This window comes from Daucus carota, chromosome 6 (genome assembly GCF_001625215.2).
Source record: "Daucus carota subsp. sativus chromosome 6, DH1 v3.0, whole genome shotgun sequence".
In the NCBI taxonomy this organism is placed as follows: domain Eukaryota; kingdom Viridiplantae; phylum Streptophyta; class Magnoliopsida; order Apiales; family Apiaceae; genus Daucus; species Daucus carota.
The window spans coordinates 15,859,329-15,876,881 of record NC_030386.2 but is presented as its reverse complement, the minus strand read 5'-3'; the positions used below and the strand labels follow the sequence as shown (position 1 = coordinate 15,876,881).

The window sequence follows — 17,553 nt, the reverse complement described above, 5'->3', positions numbered from 1 at the left end:
CTTTGCTCATTAGGAACATTTTTGTATGGTACATATTTTTCAACCTTGGGATTTTGTTTTGTTCCTTTACGAACCCATATATGCTTCCCCTTAAATTCACCATTCTTGAATTTGCAACTTTGAACGTCATGTCCATTTTTATTGCAATATGAACATTTTAGTGTTGGTGAACTAGAAGCTTTTTGAAAGATTCGTTCCTTTGGTTGAACATTGCTCTTTCTTTGAGCATTTTTATCATATCCCAATCCTTCATGATTATAGGATATTTTAGAATGTACCATTCTATCCAACATTTCATTGCCTTTTGTAAATCGTTGAATCGTTCGTTCAAGATCATTTTTATCATTGATTAAGGCATCAATCTTGGCATTTAAAATTCTTTCTTGATCTTTGCATTTTGCCAAGACGTTGGAATGTTCATCTTTGATTTTGTGAGTTTCTATTTTGAACTCTTTTTCTTTTTCTTCAAGGATTCGAGCAATTTCAGTTTCGAGACTATCTTTTAGATAACTCGTAGTTGATCTTTCTTGAGTTAGCGACTCATTTTGGATTTTCAAATTTAATAGATCAACATGAAGCTTTTGAATATTTTCATTTAATTGAAGCTTCTCATCTTTTATTTCTTCCGTTTCTAATATCAAGGAAACGTTCTCAATTTCCAATTTTGTAATTGCATCCTTGGATTTTATAAAGGAATCTTGAAGAGTTTTTATTTCTTCTTCAAGTTCAATATTTGATTCCTTTATCTGAGAAAACTCTTGTTGTTGAGTTTGATATATATCTTCGAGTTTTTCTTTCTCGGACCAAGTAGTGAGGAACAATTGATCAAGATAATCATAACGAGTATTAACTTCCACTAATAGCTTGATCAACTCACCTTTTTCCATATTTAATAAATTTAAACTAGAGAGTTTAAGAAAAGGAATATCAACCAAGGTTGGTGAAGAAGAACTTACCTCTTGGTTAGTAGTGGAGATATCCGTTGATGTAGAAGCATCCTCGATTGCCATCAAACATAGATTAACCACTTTTTCACTTGCTTCGGGAGATTCCTCATCTTCACTTAAATCCCAACCGTTTTCGGCCACGAGAATTCGACCCTTAGAGAGTTTAGGACATTCTCGTTTATAGTGACCCGGTTGTTTACACTCGAAACATACATCTTGTGTTTCCTCCGGATTTTGTTCTTTTGGTTTTGGAGGAGTGTAATTATTATTGTTGCTCGTGTTGGCATTATTATAGCCATTCGGACTTTGATTATTTTTGCCTTTATAGCCCGAGTTGGTAGGAAAATTACTCTTATAGTTAGGAGAATAATTTTGAGAGTAATTAGGCCTTCCATTAGAGTTAAAAACTCTTTGTTGATTATTCGATTTAAGGAAGCCTTTTCCGTACCTTTGAGCTTTGCTTTGAAGCACTCGACGAAGTTGTCTTGTTAGTAAAGCAATTTCGCTTTCATCAAGATTTTGAATTTCTTCGTTTAAATCTTCGTCATTTTCATCTTCATCGATTAATATGGACTTTAATGCCATATTTTTCTTCTTGTCTTCCACCTTGGGAACGACAATATCCGGAACATTATCTTCCTCGTAAGCACGAAGGTTTCCGAATAGATTATCGATGTGATAGTCATTGAGATTGTGCATCTCTTTAATAGTAGTGATTTTAACTTTCCAACTCGGAGGGAGAGATTTAAGAACCCGACGATTCTTTTCATTTTGAGTATAGTTCTTTCCGAGTTGAGATAATTCATCGATTATACGAGTAAATCTTGTTTCCATATCGATGATATTTTCTCCATCTTGGAGTTTAAAATTCTCGTATTCTTGGATCAAAGTATCCATTCGAGAATCTTTTATATCCGTAGTACCTTCATAGGTTACCACTAATTTGTTCCACATTTCTTGTGCCGACTTGCAATTGTTTACTCGTTTATATTCTTTTTCTGCAAGTGCACTTGTGAGAACCATTTCCGCTTTAGCGGCAATATTCATTCTATCTTCTTCTTCATGAGTATACTCACTTACTTTCTTTTCGATAGTAACATCGTCGACAATTTTAGTCGGAATAATAGTACCATCTTCTATGGCCATCCAAACTTTGACTCCTTGAGATCTTGCATATATTCTAAATCTCGTTTTCCAAGTAGCAAAGTTTGTACCATCAAATAGAGGAGGTCTAGAATTTGAGAGACCTTCACTACATCCGATGGCATTTATATAAGCCATACCGGATCTACTTTTTCTTGTGCTTGTAATTTCAAATAGCACGTTTAAAAGTAACTGCTCTGATACCAATTGTTAGGTCCGATACGAGGTTAATTAAGCTAGAAGGGGGGGTTGAATAGCTTAATCACCAATTTAAAAATTGATGTGATGTAATAAAAAGTTTATCCCCTTTTTAAAACTTGTATCGAGAGTATGAGCAGTATATATGTGCGGAAGCAAAGAGTAAAGAAAGTAAAGTACCACACACAAGGATTTATCCTGGTTCGCGGTGGCTAACTCAACCTTTGGAGTCCACTCACCCCTACTCCAGTCCCCGAGCTCCTCCCCGGACTCGAGATTTTCTCTACTATAAAGAAACTCCTTTATAGCAGGCGGAGAAGCCTTTACAAATATATATCTTGGAGCGTAACTTCGTGTTACCTCCTCACTATAAATGTAAACTTACAAGACTCGTCTTGGAGCGTAACTCCCCGTCACCTCCTCAAAGTCGTTGTACCCCGGGTGTAGTCTTTGAACTTCTAAACTTTTGTGGGTCTTGGACAAAGGTCTTAGGTCTTGGGTCTTTCCTCTTCCTCACGGTGCGAAAACGAATAACTCCCCGTTACCCGTTTAGGACTTGGGTCTTGAAACGAAGATCACCTCACTTCACTTTTCCTCACTACAAAATTCAGAAAACAATATCTACGACAAATAACTTGGGTTTATAAAAAGAGTTTTGGACTAGAAATGTCTAGGCCGAGTGTAGTAATATTCAACAAAGAATATTTGTAACTTGTATACTTTTCGAGGAATAAATATTAAATCGAAGTATACGTTATATCTTACTCCAAATGAATAATATATGGGTGGAGTAAAAGTATTCTTTCTTTGATAAATATACGATCTTGAAAATCAAAGAATACTTGTATTTATAAACTCCGTGTAGATCGAATAAACTATATTCGGAGTTGTAAGTCTATTTAGGCTCGAAGGCACAAGACTTATATAATTACTTCTTTATATGAAAATACGTCTATTTTCGAAGTAATATAATATAACTCTTCTCTTTTATGTAGTCTTTCGAGACTAAATTAAATCACTTAAATTTCGTAGAGAGAGTCGAGAGTTTCTTTAACTTTAGCACAAGCCAATAATATTTCCGCAAAACCAACAATACAATATTTATACACTTATAATGATAACAACTATAAAGTGCACAAAGTATATAAATACGTATAGTAGGCCTATCCGGTTATTGTTCCCACGGAGCGCTAAAGGGGCTAGTAGGATGTTAACCAGGCAACAATAACAAGTTAAGTTAATTGCGGAAAGTTAGATTAAATGAGTTGGCGAGATAAGTGCTAAATAAAAGTTAAAGAAAATAAATAGCTTTTTAGATCGTTTCCTTCCCAACGGAACACAAGGTGCTAGTAGGGAATTTGATCAAGCTTTTCTAAAATTGATTTGACCGTCGTCAAATATAATCCTCTTTTTCGAGATGTATAACGAAACTTTAGTTCGTATACAAAATAGTACGAATCGATGTTCGTTTATATATTTGAGAGAATATTAGATCGTATGATATAAAGATTATTCTTGTAAATTAAAACTCAAATATAACGAATCTCTAGTTCGTTAGAATATTTCACGAAACTTTAGTTCGTGTTAATATATTTCGAATATTAATATATTCGAAACAAGAAATCTCTTTTATGAGAGGTATGAGATGAAGAGCTTTTGTAGAGAGTAGATCGATGATAATAACGAGCTCTTGTATAATAAAATGGTCGGTTAAGACACGGATTTATGAAGCTAAAATTATAACCACTTACGAGAACGATCGGAAAGTTCGCCGGAAAAATTCGCCGGAGGTTCGGTAGGACTATAAGCACACGGACGAATTTGGGCAGCCCTTCGGGAGGCAAGATGGTAGTGGTTGATGAGCTAAAGTGGTGAGACAAAGCTTGGTTGGATGAACAAAAGCTTGTATAACTAAAACCTTGTGTATATATGTATATATATATAAGAATGGAGGTTTTAGAGAAGAAGTATTTGTAGAGAGTGTTTGTAGATGAAAGAGAGAGTGTATACTTCAAAAATCTCAGCACTTCTATGGCTTTTAGCTTGAGAGAAATGGGTGGGGGTGGGGGTTTATTTATAGGAGGGGTTAGGTAGAATGGAGGGTTTAGATTAAATGTAAGTGTATGGTGAGATTGAGAGAGATGTGGCCAATTGTGAGCCAAGTTAGTTGGTTGGTGGGGAATTCAAGCATGTGCCTCAATTCTCATCAGATTTTGAATATATATTAAACAATAGAAACGCTTCGGTTTTAGCGATTAAATGCGTATCACGTATCGTTTAATAAATATGACGAATTTCCGAAAGTCTTCAATAAATTCAACCAAAAATATGATAAATCTCCAAATATTGGAAAATGAAATTCTGTGAAGTTTGGTGATTTTTGGTCAAATCTAGCTTGGTCAAACGCTCACTCGAAGTTCGAGACGACAGACAGAAAAACGCTACGAAACGAAAGTTCTCGAAAAATTACGAAACTTTTACCTAACATGCCTATACATATAAAAATGACATCCCCAAAGTTTCAAGTCATTCTAGCAAGTGGAAGTATTTTATCCGGAATTAAAACGATAAAAACCGCTTTTCGGAGTCCGATAAAATACGAAAATTCTTTTAATGATTTGTAAAAGGATTTAGACAAAACTTTTGACTTGAATAAATACTATAAATATATTCCCTTAAAGATAAAATAGTTTGGAGTGTTGGGAAGTATATTTGAGTATTTAAACTAATTTCCTTAGATAAGGAAATATATGAGAACCGGAAAAATTAGTATTTGGTCAAAACGAGTAGACCCTTGACTAATTTTTGAAACCAAAATACTTAGAATATTGAGATTCATGATAAATCATGATTTTGATAATTTTGGAAAGCATTCTAAGTATTAAAATATTTTTCTCCGAAAAATGGGTAATTTGAGAGACCGAAGAGAAAATATTTCGCAAGGTTATAAAAACAGATATTAATATTTGTAAGGCCAAATATTAATGAGATGAGAGGGTAAATCTTTCTTTTTGGATTAAAAAATGATTTTTGGAAAGAAAGATTTATTTTTGAGTAATTAAAGTCAATTTATCCTTAAAATAAGAAATTGATAAAGTAGGGAATAAATCACTTTAAATACTAGATTTTGAAAATAATGTTACATGAAGCTTTTAAAGAATATCAACATGTGAAAATCCTTTTTCCCATCTTCATGTCAATTTGATTTTGCAATAGTAAGAAAGAGAAAATCGTAGAGTAGCGATATTCCTCAGCATGGTTATTGCAAAAAAAACTTTTGAAAATATTTTTGACTTTGGAAATCATTTTTCAAATCACTTGCTAAAATTAACCTTTCACTTAGAAATAATCATTTAAATTAAATGTCCTATTGGGAGGATCTAAGTGATTTAAATTTTACGTTTATTTAATAAATACCAAAATAAATCAATATCGAAGATATCCTTTCACAAGTGCGGCAAGGAGTTGATGAGGAGAATATAGTTCGCGGTCTTCCAAAGGATCTCAAAAGAGACATAAAATGATATCTTTGTAAAAATTTGGTTAAGATGGCTCCTCTTTTTGAAAAAAAATAGATGAGAAGTTATTTGATGTAATTTGTGAGCGGCTGAAACCATGTCTGTATATAGAATACACTTGCATAGTTCAAGAAGGAGATCCAGTTGATGAGATGCTCTTCATCATATGTGGTCGTCTTGAAAATGCTACCACTAATGGTGGAAGAACTTAAGAAATTGTTTAATAAAAATTCAAAATGAGCTCTTCTCGATATTAATGTTGCTCTATAAATCTATTTTAGAGGATTTTTTTATTATTATTTTTTGAGAAAATTAGTTGTTGTACATCTAACAACTGAGTCTACCACTTTCTTCATGCAGGTCATGAATTTAACAAACTTCAAACCCCATTTACAAGCTCGGTCTGTAAATTAAAAAATTATTCATACAATCTGCACAATCTATCATAATAATCATGTCAAGAGAAATGGAAGCCCAACAAATTTCATACCTAACGGACACAAGACAGAACCCTTGGGATTGATAAATTTGGGTAAAAGAGTTCCATTTCGTTTGTGTCAATTATCGATAAGCTCATACGCTTGAAAGAAGAGAACTCGAAAATCAGGACTCTCCGCCTTTAAGCTTGAGTGCGTCATAGACTTTCTTCATCCCCAGCAACACCTCCGAATGGCGACTAGCAACACCTCCGAATGACGACCGTACTTGATACTCGCCTCATAGGTATCACCAACATAACTTCAAACCTTCATATAACTTATGCCCGTATTTCCTACAGAACATAGGAGGAATTTCCTGTGAAACAAGGTTAAAATTATTATATCCGATCCTGACATTGTATACACATGCAACTTCGAAATTGTGGAGGACTTACCAGCGAGTCTAAAACACTGTCGACACGACTAAGCACTTTGATGAATTTCATTTCGGAAGCAGAGAACCGAGCCATTGGCGGTGAAGAAAACTACCAAAGTTACTTTTTATTAAAGCTGTACAAGAACTCACCCTTTTAGTTTTGCAATTTTACGATGGGGCGAATAGCACTTAACTACAATAGCATTTATTAGAAACAATAAGGGAATTAAGTTCTCTTCTTTTTAACTGCCCAAGGAGTTGATTCCCATCTCAAATAAAATGTACATCTTCTATAAAAAAAAAGGGTTTTATTAGTAAAATAAAAAAATAAAACAAACAGTATTTTCGAGAATTTGGTCACAATTAATTTTGGGGAAAAAAATCATCTCCTTCTCCATGCGTAGCGGGCAAAAAATCAATAATTTATATTTATTTACTCGAATATGTAAGACATAATATCGTATGCGGGCCTTGTAAAATACTAAGCCCAGTAAGAGCCCAAAGTCATATATACCTCGACACATACACGAGACTATACACACAAATCTAGGGTTTAGCTGCTCTCCCCTCCTGCATCTGCGTTCCATTGTCTTTCTGCCGCTGCGCTTGCTTTCTCCTCTCTCCAGAATATACACAAACATGGCCGACAAAAATGTGACGATCCGAACCAGGAAGTTCATGACCAACAGGCTTCTCTCCAGGAAGCAGTTCGTACGTCTCTCTCCCCCCTCTCTGTCTCTCTCCCTCCCCTCTCTCTCTCGCTCCCTCGCATCCACATGTATATGTTCTGTTTTATGCAGTTAGTTCAGTCAGTACAATTAAATTGGTAATTATAATTAGCAATAAAATAAAATGGTTCAGTGTAGCTCAATTGTTTTTTTTTTTTTTTAATTTATCAGTGCTGTAAATTAAATTGTGTTATTGCATAAACATATATAATGCTTTTAAAATCCAAATGGACTGAATGTAATGTGAATATAGTTTAGCCAATATAGTTTAGCCAATTCTACTTATTTGTAATTGTTTTTGCATTGTCTGGTGTTGTAGATCATTGATGTCCTTCATCCAGGGAAAGCTAATGTCTCAAAGGTAATTTTTTAAATGATTTAGGCTTTTGTTTTTGTTATGGATTTTTTGTTTGATTATTTGATTATGTTTATGAAGGCCGAGCTGAAGCAGAAATTGGCCGAGTTGTATTCAGTCAAGGACACACAAGCTATCTCTGTTTTTAAGTTCCGAACTCACTTTGGTGGTGGAAAGTCAACGGGGTTCGGGTTGATTTACGATTCTGTTGAGAGTGCCAAGAAATATGAACCTAAATATAGACTTATCAGGGTAAGCCTTTTTTTTTTTCACGAAAAAAATATCATCTCCTATATCTGGTTAGCCTCCTTAAAAAGTATAATTTTTGTTATCTTTGATCTTATTCTTTGTGATAGAACTGATCTTTTGTTAGTAAAGTAGATAATCACATATATATTCAGTCTGCACATTCCTCCTGTTCACCTGATGTAGTGGCAACAACATAGAATTTTTGCCCTGCTTGGTTAATTGCTAATTACAATCTAAGCTTTATGGCACTTTTTGTTCTTTATTTTGTCTATCATGTGAACCACTGCGAAATTTTCTTTGTCATAAAGCCTTTTGTAACGTGTGGATTAGGGTATAATAAGGGTTTTGCTTCTACATTTTTTTTGAGTAATTGAGCTTATAATGAGGTTTAGATATATTATTAATTACAAAACTTAGGGGTTAAATAATCAATAAGGTAATGGTCGGAAATCTGCTGTGATTAGACATTCAAACATCTGAAAGATATGATGCTTGCAATAATTCTATTAGATGGAAGCTAGTAGATTTTTTAGTTGAATTTTTTGGCCCTTGATTGTTGCAGATGAAATTATGTATGTAGCCTCAGTTTTTATCTGGAACTTCATTTGCAGTGGATCATTGAAGTGGTGTATTTATTTGTTTCCACTCATACAATGCTTGTTTTAACTGACATGAAACTGTTACCCTATTTACTTGGTACTTGTAATGTAAGATTTATGGCTCCATCTATGCACAATGAAATTAAAATAAATTCGTTGCTAGATGGACATGAAGCAGCAAACTTGTTATGGTTAGTCCGAGCAGCATTCCTCTGTAGTGTGTTGCGTGCCTCTTTTCCACATAATACTTATCATCTTTATTTACTTGTTGATCATTATCAATTGTTAATGAAGTTTTTTGCAAAACACAAAGTTGATGTGAGCTTTTGTTGGCAGAATGGACTTGATACCAAGGTTGAGAAGTCAAGGAAGCAACTTAAGGAGAGGAAGAATCGTGCAAAGAAAATCCGTGGTGTGAAGAAGGTAGGTTGTGTGGCACCTATGGTCCCTTCCCATCACTTTTTTCTCATCTATTTCCCCAAAATGTTCAGGCTTAAAGCTAACATTTGTTTACACTATTTTTGTTGCAGACCAAGGCTGGAGATGCTGCCAAGGGTGGGAAGAAGAAATGAGCAATACAATTTTCCTTTACAATCTTTATTGTACTAGAAGCTATTTCTTTTTGTCCAATATGATATTTGAGGTGAAGTACTTGTGACATTATTGGGAGATTATCATTTTGTTTTTGCTTGTCAGCTAAGATTGCACTGGTGTTACAAATATTGTTAGTAATAGTTTCACAAAAGGAGCTAACTATCGTTCGAATTTAAATCTCAATTTGTTAGCAAGATTTCATTGGCTTTGAATAGTCATAAAATAGGATTATATTCGCTTCAGTGTGGAAATATGATGTGAAAATGTTCTAGTACCCTGTATTCCATCATATGCAAAGCTATGCAGTTGCCTTTGGCCATAAACTTGCACTTTTGTGTATCTGTAACCCTGAGTGCAGTTGCGCCACAAATCACTTGTATATAACATGATTCCTTCGATAATCACTTGTATTTTTATTGGTTTCAACTATAAGAGGAAAAAGGAAAAGCAAGTGCCTATGTTTCCAACACGCAACAAGTCACTAGATGCTAAACAGCGAGCGCAAAATTGAAATTATGTTTAGTTTAAAATATTTAAGGATGGCGACGTCCACACTTTGATCCTTTTTAATTAATACTGTAGAAAGATGATGCTAATTGGCAATAAGTAATTGCTAGTGCAATTCAGAACATGTTCCCCGTTTTCCACTAGCCCAGAAATTTATTTTATTCGTTTCTTATTTTTCAAAGCTTTCTGTCTTTGAACTCTTGTGTAAAATTTAAAACATACAAAATCACAACGTTAAAGACATAGAAGAGTATTTAGATATTTAGATGTAATTATTCATTTATATTGATAATAGTTTTAGCAAAATAGATTCTACTCGGTAATCACAAGAGTAAATTTCAACCCATTTTCAATTTTTATAAAGTAATTTACTTTTTCAAGTAGCTAGTGTATGATAACTCAAAAACATCTTTATTATTACCGTGGGGAAAACTACTGAAACTACTAATATAGGATAAAAATAGAAGAAATAGCTCCACAAGTCAAAATCAAATCCAATTCTATTATTTTATAAAGTTCAAATTTTAAGAAGTTCTCATCTTTAAAATATAAATTAAAGTTGAATCTCGATAATTTAATAAATTCCAAACAGAATTGTTATTTATTAAAACCAAATATATTTAATTCACATTCGGCTGAATTAGTAACAATTTGTTAATTAATAAATTTTAATTAATTTAATTTATGCAGAATCTAACAAGATTGAGCTAAAATATAGTAAAATTGAAATAGAGTAGTTGGAATTTAGAATTTAAGTACAGCTTCAACATTTCATAGATTACATTTTTAAGTTACGGAGAGATCTTTAAAAATTTTACACATATTCAAAAATTTCATATACTTTTAAATTTCATCATATTTTGATGAAATTGAATATTACAAAATTAAAAATCTTGACTGATACCATCATAAATCCTAAATTTTAATTAGAATATTAAAATTCTTATTGAATATCATTAAGAGTCTAATATATCTTTATCCAAATTTAATACATATAACCGGAGATTGTTTTTATTTTAAAATTCAATCCAAAAATGTATGTACTAATCAAATAAATGTACTCCCTCTATTTTTTTTATATGACACTTTTGACTTGGGCACGTACGTGGGTTGACCGGATATTAAAAATTATTATTTTTGATTGATTTTTTTGGTGAATTAAAATTTCGATTATATATTTTTATTCAGAAAAAAAAAATTTCGAAAATAATAATTTTAACTACCCGATCAAAACACTTAAAAGTGTGTGCCAAAAAGTCAAACTGTCATATATTAAAAAACAGAGGGAGTATTCATTTATGAATATCAATATAAAATCAGTATTTAAGATTTCCTGATGCAGAGAGTAGAGGGCAAGGCTTAAAAACCCAGCTGTCGCGTGAATGTGCAAACCACGTCTCCTGTCTCTGACACACTCCTCTCTCTCTCTCTCGTCTCGACGATGGTCTCACCGGAAAACAACAATTGGCTAAATGGGTTTCTGGATGATATCTCTCTTCCCTATCCCAATTCCTCTCTTCAAGCTCCTGCCTTTAATTGGCCTATCATCGCTGCTTCATCAAACACCAGGTTACTTTCTATTCCTATTTCTCTCTATATATCAATTGCAATTAACCCCATTTCTCGTAAATTCCTAATCTTTCGGTTTAGTCTAAAACCCTTGGCTAAAATGTGAGTTGGCATACCTAAAATAAAAAAATTTAGCCAACAGCTCCAAAAACTCAACTCCAACCATGCTCACCTGTTGTCTATAAATTTAGCCAACCTCTTGTGGATGGCTAAATTTGTCGAACCTCTACAGATCTGTAGGAAAATCTGTAAGAAGATTGTACATCATTTATTACCATATTGAACTGATATATTCTATTTTAACAATTTAATAAGTAATAACATGCTATTTTTAAATTATAGCCAACCAATATAGCCAGTACCATTGAAGCAAAATGTCTTACAGGTTCAGCAAATTTTACATAATGTTTTACAGGTCCAATTTAACCAATGATTATAGCCAACGCCGTTGGAGATGCTCTAAGTAACTTATAAGTCAAAAAAATATGTGCGACGTTAATTTCTGCTCTGTCTATTATGTAGTTGCTCATTCTTTTGGGATTATATATATTTTTTCTTTGATTATTTTAATCATTAGGTCTATGTTGCATATCAAAAATGTCTGTTAGTGTAAAACTGTAAATATACGCCTCACTGGAAACTACTTTGGTTTATTTGCTATAATTTTGCTTTGTTTTTAAAGAGTGGAATTTAAATGTACTATGTTTGTATCAATAGTGTGGAGGGGTGTTGAGGTTGAAACTCAACGAAGATCACTTTGGTAAGAAGAGTTTTGGTGTTTTGTTAGGCTATGTATTCTCCCAGATTTTAATGAGGGCTGGATATGCTGGATATGTATTTTGACTGCTTATGTTAAATAGTCATAGATTGTTTTGTGTTGAGTTAATGATTTTATTGTTTTCGCAGTTCTTGCTTCCTCACTTTTATCTTATTTGTTTATAGTGTTGATGGTTCGAATTCAGACTCAGGCGTTGTTAAAGAAGCTGGCACGAAAAAGCGGTATAGCTTTCACTTTTTATTTGTTTATAGTGATATCACGAGTGCTGTAAATTATAATGTTACTGTCATAAATGATTCGCGCTCCCACCGTGGCTGGCCTTTGTTAATCAACAGGATTATGTTATAAACCCTGACAAATCTTTGGAAAATAATAGAATTTTCTTTTCCCCCAGCCAGCGTTCAAAATTTGATCATATAGGTCACTGAAAATCCTGGTTCAGCTATGTTAATATTTATTGGCAATCTTTTATCATGCAACAAATCAATATTTTCAATAATTGTATTTTCTAGAGGTAGTAAGCATTGAATGGCAGTTGGGTTTGGCTTTCCTGACTGATCATTCGTGCATCTGTGGGAATTGGCATTATAATACAGGGTAAGATCAGAAACATGCAGTGGCTCAAGTAGCAAAGCTTGCAGGGAAAAGATGCGACGGGATAAGCTTAATGACAAGTGTGTCTTTCTTCCTTTTTCCCATGAACGCATATACACCTGAACTTGAACATAATAAGCTTGGTATGTTATATCAGGTTTATGGAATTAGGTGCGATTCTTGAACCTGGGAGGCCTGTCAAGACAGACAAGGCAGCTATACTGATTGATGCTGCTCGAATGGTAACTCAGTTACGCTCTGAATCCCAAAAGTTGAGGGAGACAAATACAGAACTCCAAGAAAAGGTCAAAGAGCTGAAGGTATGATTCAAATGCTTTATCTTTATTGGTGCCCAAACATTCCTGTATGCTCTTTGTTTGGAATTCCCATCTATTCTGCAGTGTGACCATTCACTGCAATTACATTTCGAGGTACTGCAACATCTACCGTATTGTACACTTACTAACCAATTCGAAATCTTACTTTTCTAGACTGAGAAGAATGAGCTCCGAGAGGAAAAACAGAGGCTGAAGGTAGAGAAAGATAGGCTGGAGAACCAGTTAAAGACTATAAATGCACAACCAAGCTTCTTGCCTCCCTCGCCTGCTATCCCTGCTCCCTATCCTCAAGTCCCATATGCTTCCCCAGTCCCAGTTGCTGGCACTAAATATGTACCCATAATTAGTTACCCAGGTGTTGGCATGTGGCAATTCATGCCACCTGCCTCTGTTGATACCTCGCAGGACCATGTGCTTCGTCCTCCAGTCGCATGAGACGGCATCTGTGCTAACCATGTTTGAAGTTAGTTTGTCTTAATCAGTGGCCGGAATACTTTGATAGTTTATGCAGATGTAACTGGTTTAATCACTGAATCAACAGTTGGAAATGAAAACATTACTACTCCCTCCGTCTCATTTTAACTGCTTTTGACTTTTTTACACGTAGTTCAAAGTTTTACAAAAATCACCTCAAAACTTAATTATTCCTTACAAAATTTATATCAAATAAAAGTTTAGAATCTAAATTTTTATTTGGTATAAGATTTGAATTTTTTTATTGAGTGTAGATATTATTTTTTTATATCTCAATATACGTGTTAAAAAGTCAAACATCAGTTAAAATGGGACAGAGGGAGTAATATATTTGAAATTGTTGCCATTATTTGATAACTCTATTTACTGCTGGTTGGTACCTGTAAATATCATAAGAGGTGAGCATATTGTCTAGACTCTGGAGCTGCTTAATCTAATCCCCATGTAATATTCGAGAACTAAAAGGGTCATTTGGGAAGTTATTAGATTCTTCAATAGCATAAAATGGGAATAGTAAAGCAACTCATTTCCCTAGCCTCTCGAAAACTATTATGCCTCGTCCAACTTGAAAATTATTATTAGAACAAATACTAGTTGAACAAATACTAATTTTAAAAAGTTTATAAGCTTGCATGTTTAACTCCAGATACTAGTTTGTAAGCTCATAAGCTTGCTTGTTTAGCTGGAGAATTATTTAACTAATTTGTAAGCTTTTCGAAAGGAATCAAGAGTAAAACATGAAAAATATTGATAAATTTGAAGGTGGAAGAGGAGGTTGGAATCCAACCTGAGTGACTCAGAACTTTATGCTGTCTGACTGTAATTTAGTGTTCATTCTACTATGATCTTTCTCAGTGTAAGAACCAAACTTTCTATTTTGTCTATTAATTTTATATTAGATTCCACCTGATTCACTTGTATAGAATATCTTTTCGTGAATCTTACGTTCATCTTTATGCTAGATGTTAGGATGCCACAATCATGTAGAGGGATACAACACTCTGTTTGTTCAGCCATTTACCGGTGTTTACTGGGATCATAATCGGTTCATACCTTACTTTCGAGTGGGACATATTATATTGTGTTTGTTGGTCAGATTGGTTTCGTTGATTTATCATCTCTCTTGTGTCCTTAAATTCTCCTAGTATTTTGTTTCTTGTTTTCTCATGGTTTTAAAGTTCTTGATACAAGTTTTTAGGCAGAACCAGATCACAGAGACAAAATTTATTTGAAGGATTAGAGAAATTCTCTTGAACGTCAATAAAATAAATGAACAACGAAGAAATTTTGCTTAACAACTCTAAGCAAGTAGAGTCCAATACGTTTAAGGCCTGGCGCTGCCTCTGCCTTGGTGAAACATCTAGGGCTCGATACCTTGAAGAACTCTCTTCCTGTTCTTCTGTCAATGTACTTTAGGCTATCCACCATAGCCATTTCTGAATCATTTATATTAAGTCCTGATATGACAACTTTTGATAAACTTATCAGATGCGTCCACATACTTTGTCCAAAGTTTCTGCAGTTGTGGGAATGCTATATCTAGCCATGGTTTAGCACGACCGTTGAAATGGATGACACCAGCACTTTTAGCATCAGCAATGCTGGTGTTTTCCTGATAGCCAAGTCCCAGCATGTGCCAGAAGGGGTCGATGATTTTGACATGGCCATGGAAAGCTATTAAACCTGGCGGTAATGTTCCCAGTTGCCACAAACTTAGGTCTGATTTCAGGTTCTGCAATGGAATATTATTGAAGATTTTTAGTTGCCCTATGCAAGAATCTTCAGAAGATGTAATAATGTATTTGAGTAGAATTTATGACGCGAGTGATGTTGTTACCTCTTGAAGCCAGTAGTCGTATGTTTTGCTTATGTCTGTCTTCCTCCAAGCCTCTAGATCAAAGATGTTCATGCCATAGGCCCATGCACATTCGTCAGGATCGAAGTTTTGTGATATCAGGGGATGAGAAAAATTTAAATAGCTCTTCAAGCGCTTCGTCATAACAAACTTATCTCCTCCCCTGCATGTTTCTACTGCACCATTGACTTTGCCATTCATATCGATGTCCCATAGAGCGGTAAGATCAGTTTGAACCACAATGTCATCGTCCAGGAAGACGACTTTGTCAAGACTGGGAAATAACTGCAAGAAAATGCAGACAGAGACAGTTTATATTCAGAGACAATAAGAGGTAAAGTTCAGATCTCTGATGGCTTATTTGATTTACCTCTGGAAGATATATTCTTATGTGGTTCATTAGTGAATTGTACTTGGGACTAAGGGCTTGTAATTTTGATGCAATAACATAAGGCTTTTCGGTTTTATTGGCTACAATGGCTGATGACCCTCCTCTAAACTGTGATCTCACTCTTTGGTCCTTCTCCATAGCTTCCAAAACAGGAACTTTTCCCTTTGTCAGCCAATCAAAATGGTGTAATCCCTTGACCTCAATGATGGCTGGTGTCAAGGGGTGTAAAGAGAACCATGCCTGCATCGGAGAGTAAGTTTTCCTATCTGTAATGATGTGGAGAACAACTTTTTCAGGGTACAATGAGTTGAGAACAAGTGAGTTCGCGACAACAGAAGCTGCAAGGATGTTATCAGAGGCGAGGACAAAGTGGTAATACGAATTGTCAACCAAGGCAGGAACAAGTTCTGGCGAGGGGAGCTGAAGGCGTGCATTGGCATTCATGGCATGTTCATTTGCTAGCCTTAAAGCAAGGCAGTGGAGCTGTTTAGGTATGCTGCTGGACGCTACATGGCGATACAAATATTCCTGGATTTTCGCCTTTCTTGTTCTCTCTTCAAGTAATATAACCTGAAAAAACAGAACATCAGCAAGAATAGAAACTTTATCATATTCATCCCTGCAAATATTTAATGAAATTTGAAACAGCGTATGATTAATGTTACCATGGCTCTGAGCTTGACCGCGAAGGTCTTTGCATCTGATACACTTTCTTCCTTCAATTCAGCTACAAACTCTTCTAAAGTCTGTGGTATCTCGACATCTCCTTTGATTTCATTCAAGCTAGGCGTTTCTTCCAGAACTTGATAAATCACTTCCGGAACCTATTGAAGAAAGCAAATGAAGAGACGTGACACCCCTCATTGTCTCAGTATTAACATCATAGACATTAAAAACAAGTCAAAGATTATATGAAAACAGGGTTTCGCAAACTACCTTGGATTCAAGCCTCTGCCCCAAAATCCTAGGCCCTAATCGTTTACCCAAGCAACCTAGTATTAAATTGAAAATTGAAGATGAGCATAATGTTTCCTAACAGGGCAGTTATCAAGTCCATCGACGTGTTATAAGGAGATAATGTCTCGAGTAAAAACAGAGGCATGTGTTTGATCTATGCATGCATGATACTGAGTACTGACACTGCAACGCTATTAAACAAGAAAATTACCAAGGGTAGAGCATTTAGTCTGTCCATCAATGGTATTGACCGCGGTTAAAACAAAGATGAAGCGAAGAACAAAGGTAAGGAACAGCAGGGAGTAAAAAACCATGCGGTAAGATATCCTTCTTGAGCCAACCTTCACTTTAATAAATTCCCTCACTCCTTTCCCTGGCAGCACTGTTACATGCCTCAGACTTGGAGAGATGTGAAGCTGCATTTCGTATCGATCTTACGCAGCAAAATGCAGATCAACAGAAAGATCTCAGGAACAGAACTCAGCACTTGTTTCTTGTTTTTACCTGTTTTTGTTCCTGCGACATTGATGTATTTGGAAGAGATGGTGTTAAAAGAAGGCTTTCTCAACATCATATTGTGGTTCGAGGTTGTTATCAGTTACCTAACTTGTATTGCTTGCATTTTAGGTTATACAATGTGTGTAATAAACAATTGTGAGTTTTTCTTACATTGACCCTGGACGTACTAAGGCATATAAGTGACTCGCAATAGTCTTGATCGGTATTTTATTTTGTTTTTTTATTCTATACATTTTTCATGTAATTTATTTACGAGGTCTTCGTGTAGATAGTCTCTATATTCATTTAAACGAACGAAGATAAGGTCTGCGTACATCATATACTCCTGACACTATAACCGGTATATACCCGTCATGGATGTAAATGTACTTGAGAAGCTAAAAGA

General features: G+C 34.7%; 3 protein-coding genes across 3 annotated transcripts; 2 read left to right on the top strand and 1 right to left on the bottom strand.

Moving 5' to 3' along the window:
* The first annotated feature begins 7,192 nt into the window (after window positions 1-7,192).
* Window positions 7,193-9,287, top strand: LOC108225061 (small ribosomal subunit protein eS24z). Its single transcript, XM_017399871.2, has 5 exons — window positions 7,193-7,372; window positions 7,709-7,750; window positions 7,826-7,996; window positions 8,929-9,015; window positions 9,123-9,287. The coding sequence occupies exons 1-5, from the start codon at window positions 7,301-7,303 to the stop codon at window positions 9,162-9,164; spliced, it is 414 nt and encodes a 137-aa protein (XP_017255360.1). The 5' UTR covers window positions 7,193-7,300; the 3' UTR covers window positions 9,165-9,287.
* A 1,708-nt stretch (window positions 9,288-10,995) lies between these two features.
* Window positions 10,996-13,537, top strand: LOC108225258 (transcription factor ILR3). Its single transcript, XM_017400086.2, has 5 exons — window positions 10,996-11,262; window positions 12,205-12,261; window positions 12,637-12,714; window positions 12,792-12,954; window positions 13,126-13,537. The coding sequence occupies exons 1-5, from the start codon at window positions 11,135-11,137 to the stop codon at window positions 13,405-13,407; spliced, it is 708 nt and encodes a 235-aa protein (XP_017255575.1). The 5' UTR covers window positions 10,996-11,134; the 3' UTR covers window positions 13,408-13,537.
* Window positions 13,538-14,657: 1,120 nt separating this feature from the next.
* Window positions 14,658-17,177, bottom strand: LOC108225521 (probable galacturonosyltransferase 12). The gene is made up of 6 exons (XM_017400408.2): window positions 16,861-17,177; window positions 16,629-16,684; window positions 16,358-16,516; window positions 15,672-16,262; window positions 15,284-15,586; window positions 14,658-15,178 (listed from the first exon to the last, which is right to left on the bottom strand). The coding sequence occupies exons 1-6, from the start codon at window positions 17,069-17,071 to the stop codon at window positions 14,897-14,899; spliced, it is 1,602 nt and encodes a 533-aa protein (XP_017255897.1). The 5' UTR covers window positions 17,072-17,177; the 3' UTR covers window positions 14,658-14,896.
* Window positions 17,178-17,553: the final 376 nt, after the last annotated feature.

Coding starts and splice junctions, on each gene's coding strand:
- LOC108225061 (XM_017399871.2), top strand. CDS start 7,301: ATGGCCGACAAAAATGTGACGATCCGAACCAGGAAGTTCATGACCAAC. Junction 7,373..7,708: donor TTCTCTCCAGGAAGCAGTTC/GTACGTCTCTCT, acceptor CTGGTGTTGTAG/ATCATTGATGTCCTTCATCC. Junction 9,016..9,122: donor AAATCCGTGGTGTGAAGAAG/GTAGGTTGTGTG, acceptor TTTTTGTTGCAG/ACCAAGGCTGGAGATGCTGC.
- LOC108225258 (XM_017400086.2), top strand. CDS start 11,135: ATGGTCTCACCGGAAAACAACAATTGGCTAAATGGGTTTCTGGATGAT. Junction 11,263..12,204: donor GCTGCTTCATCAAACACCAG/GTTACTTTCTAT, acceptor ATTTGTTTATAG/TGTTGATGGTTCGAATTCAG. Junction 12,715..12,791: donor CGGGATAAGCTTAATGACAA/GTGTGTCTTTCT, acceptor ATGTTATATCAG/GTTTATGGAATTAGGTGCGA.
- LOC108225521 (XM_017400408.2), bottom strand. CDS start 17,071: ATGCAGCTTCACATCTCTCCAAGTCTGAGGCATGTAACAGTGCTGCCA. Junction 16,517..16,628: donor GGCAGAGGCTTGAATCCAAG/GTAGTTTGCGAA, acceptor TTTCTTCAATAG/GTTCCGGAAGTGATTTATCA. Junction 15,179..15,283: donor ACGACTACTGGCTTCAAGAG/GTAACAACATCA, acceptor ATTCCATTGCAG/AACCTGAAATCAGACCTAAG.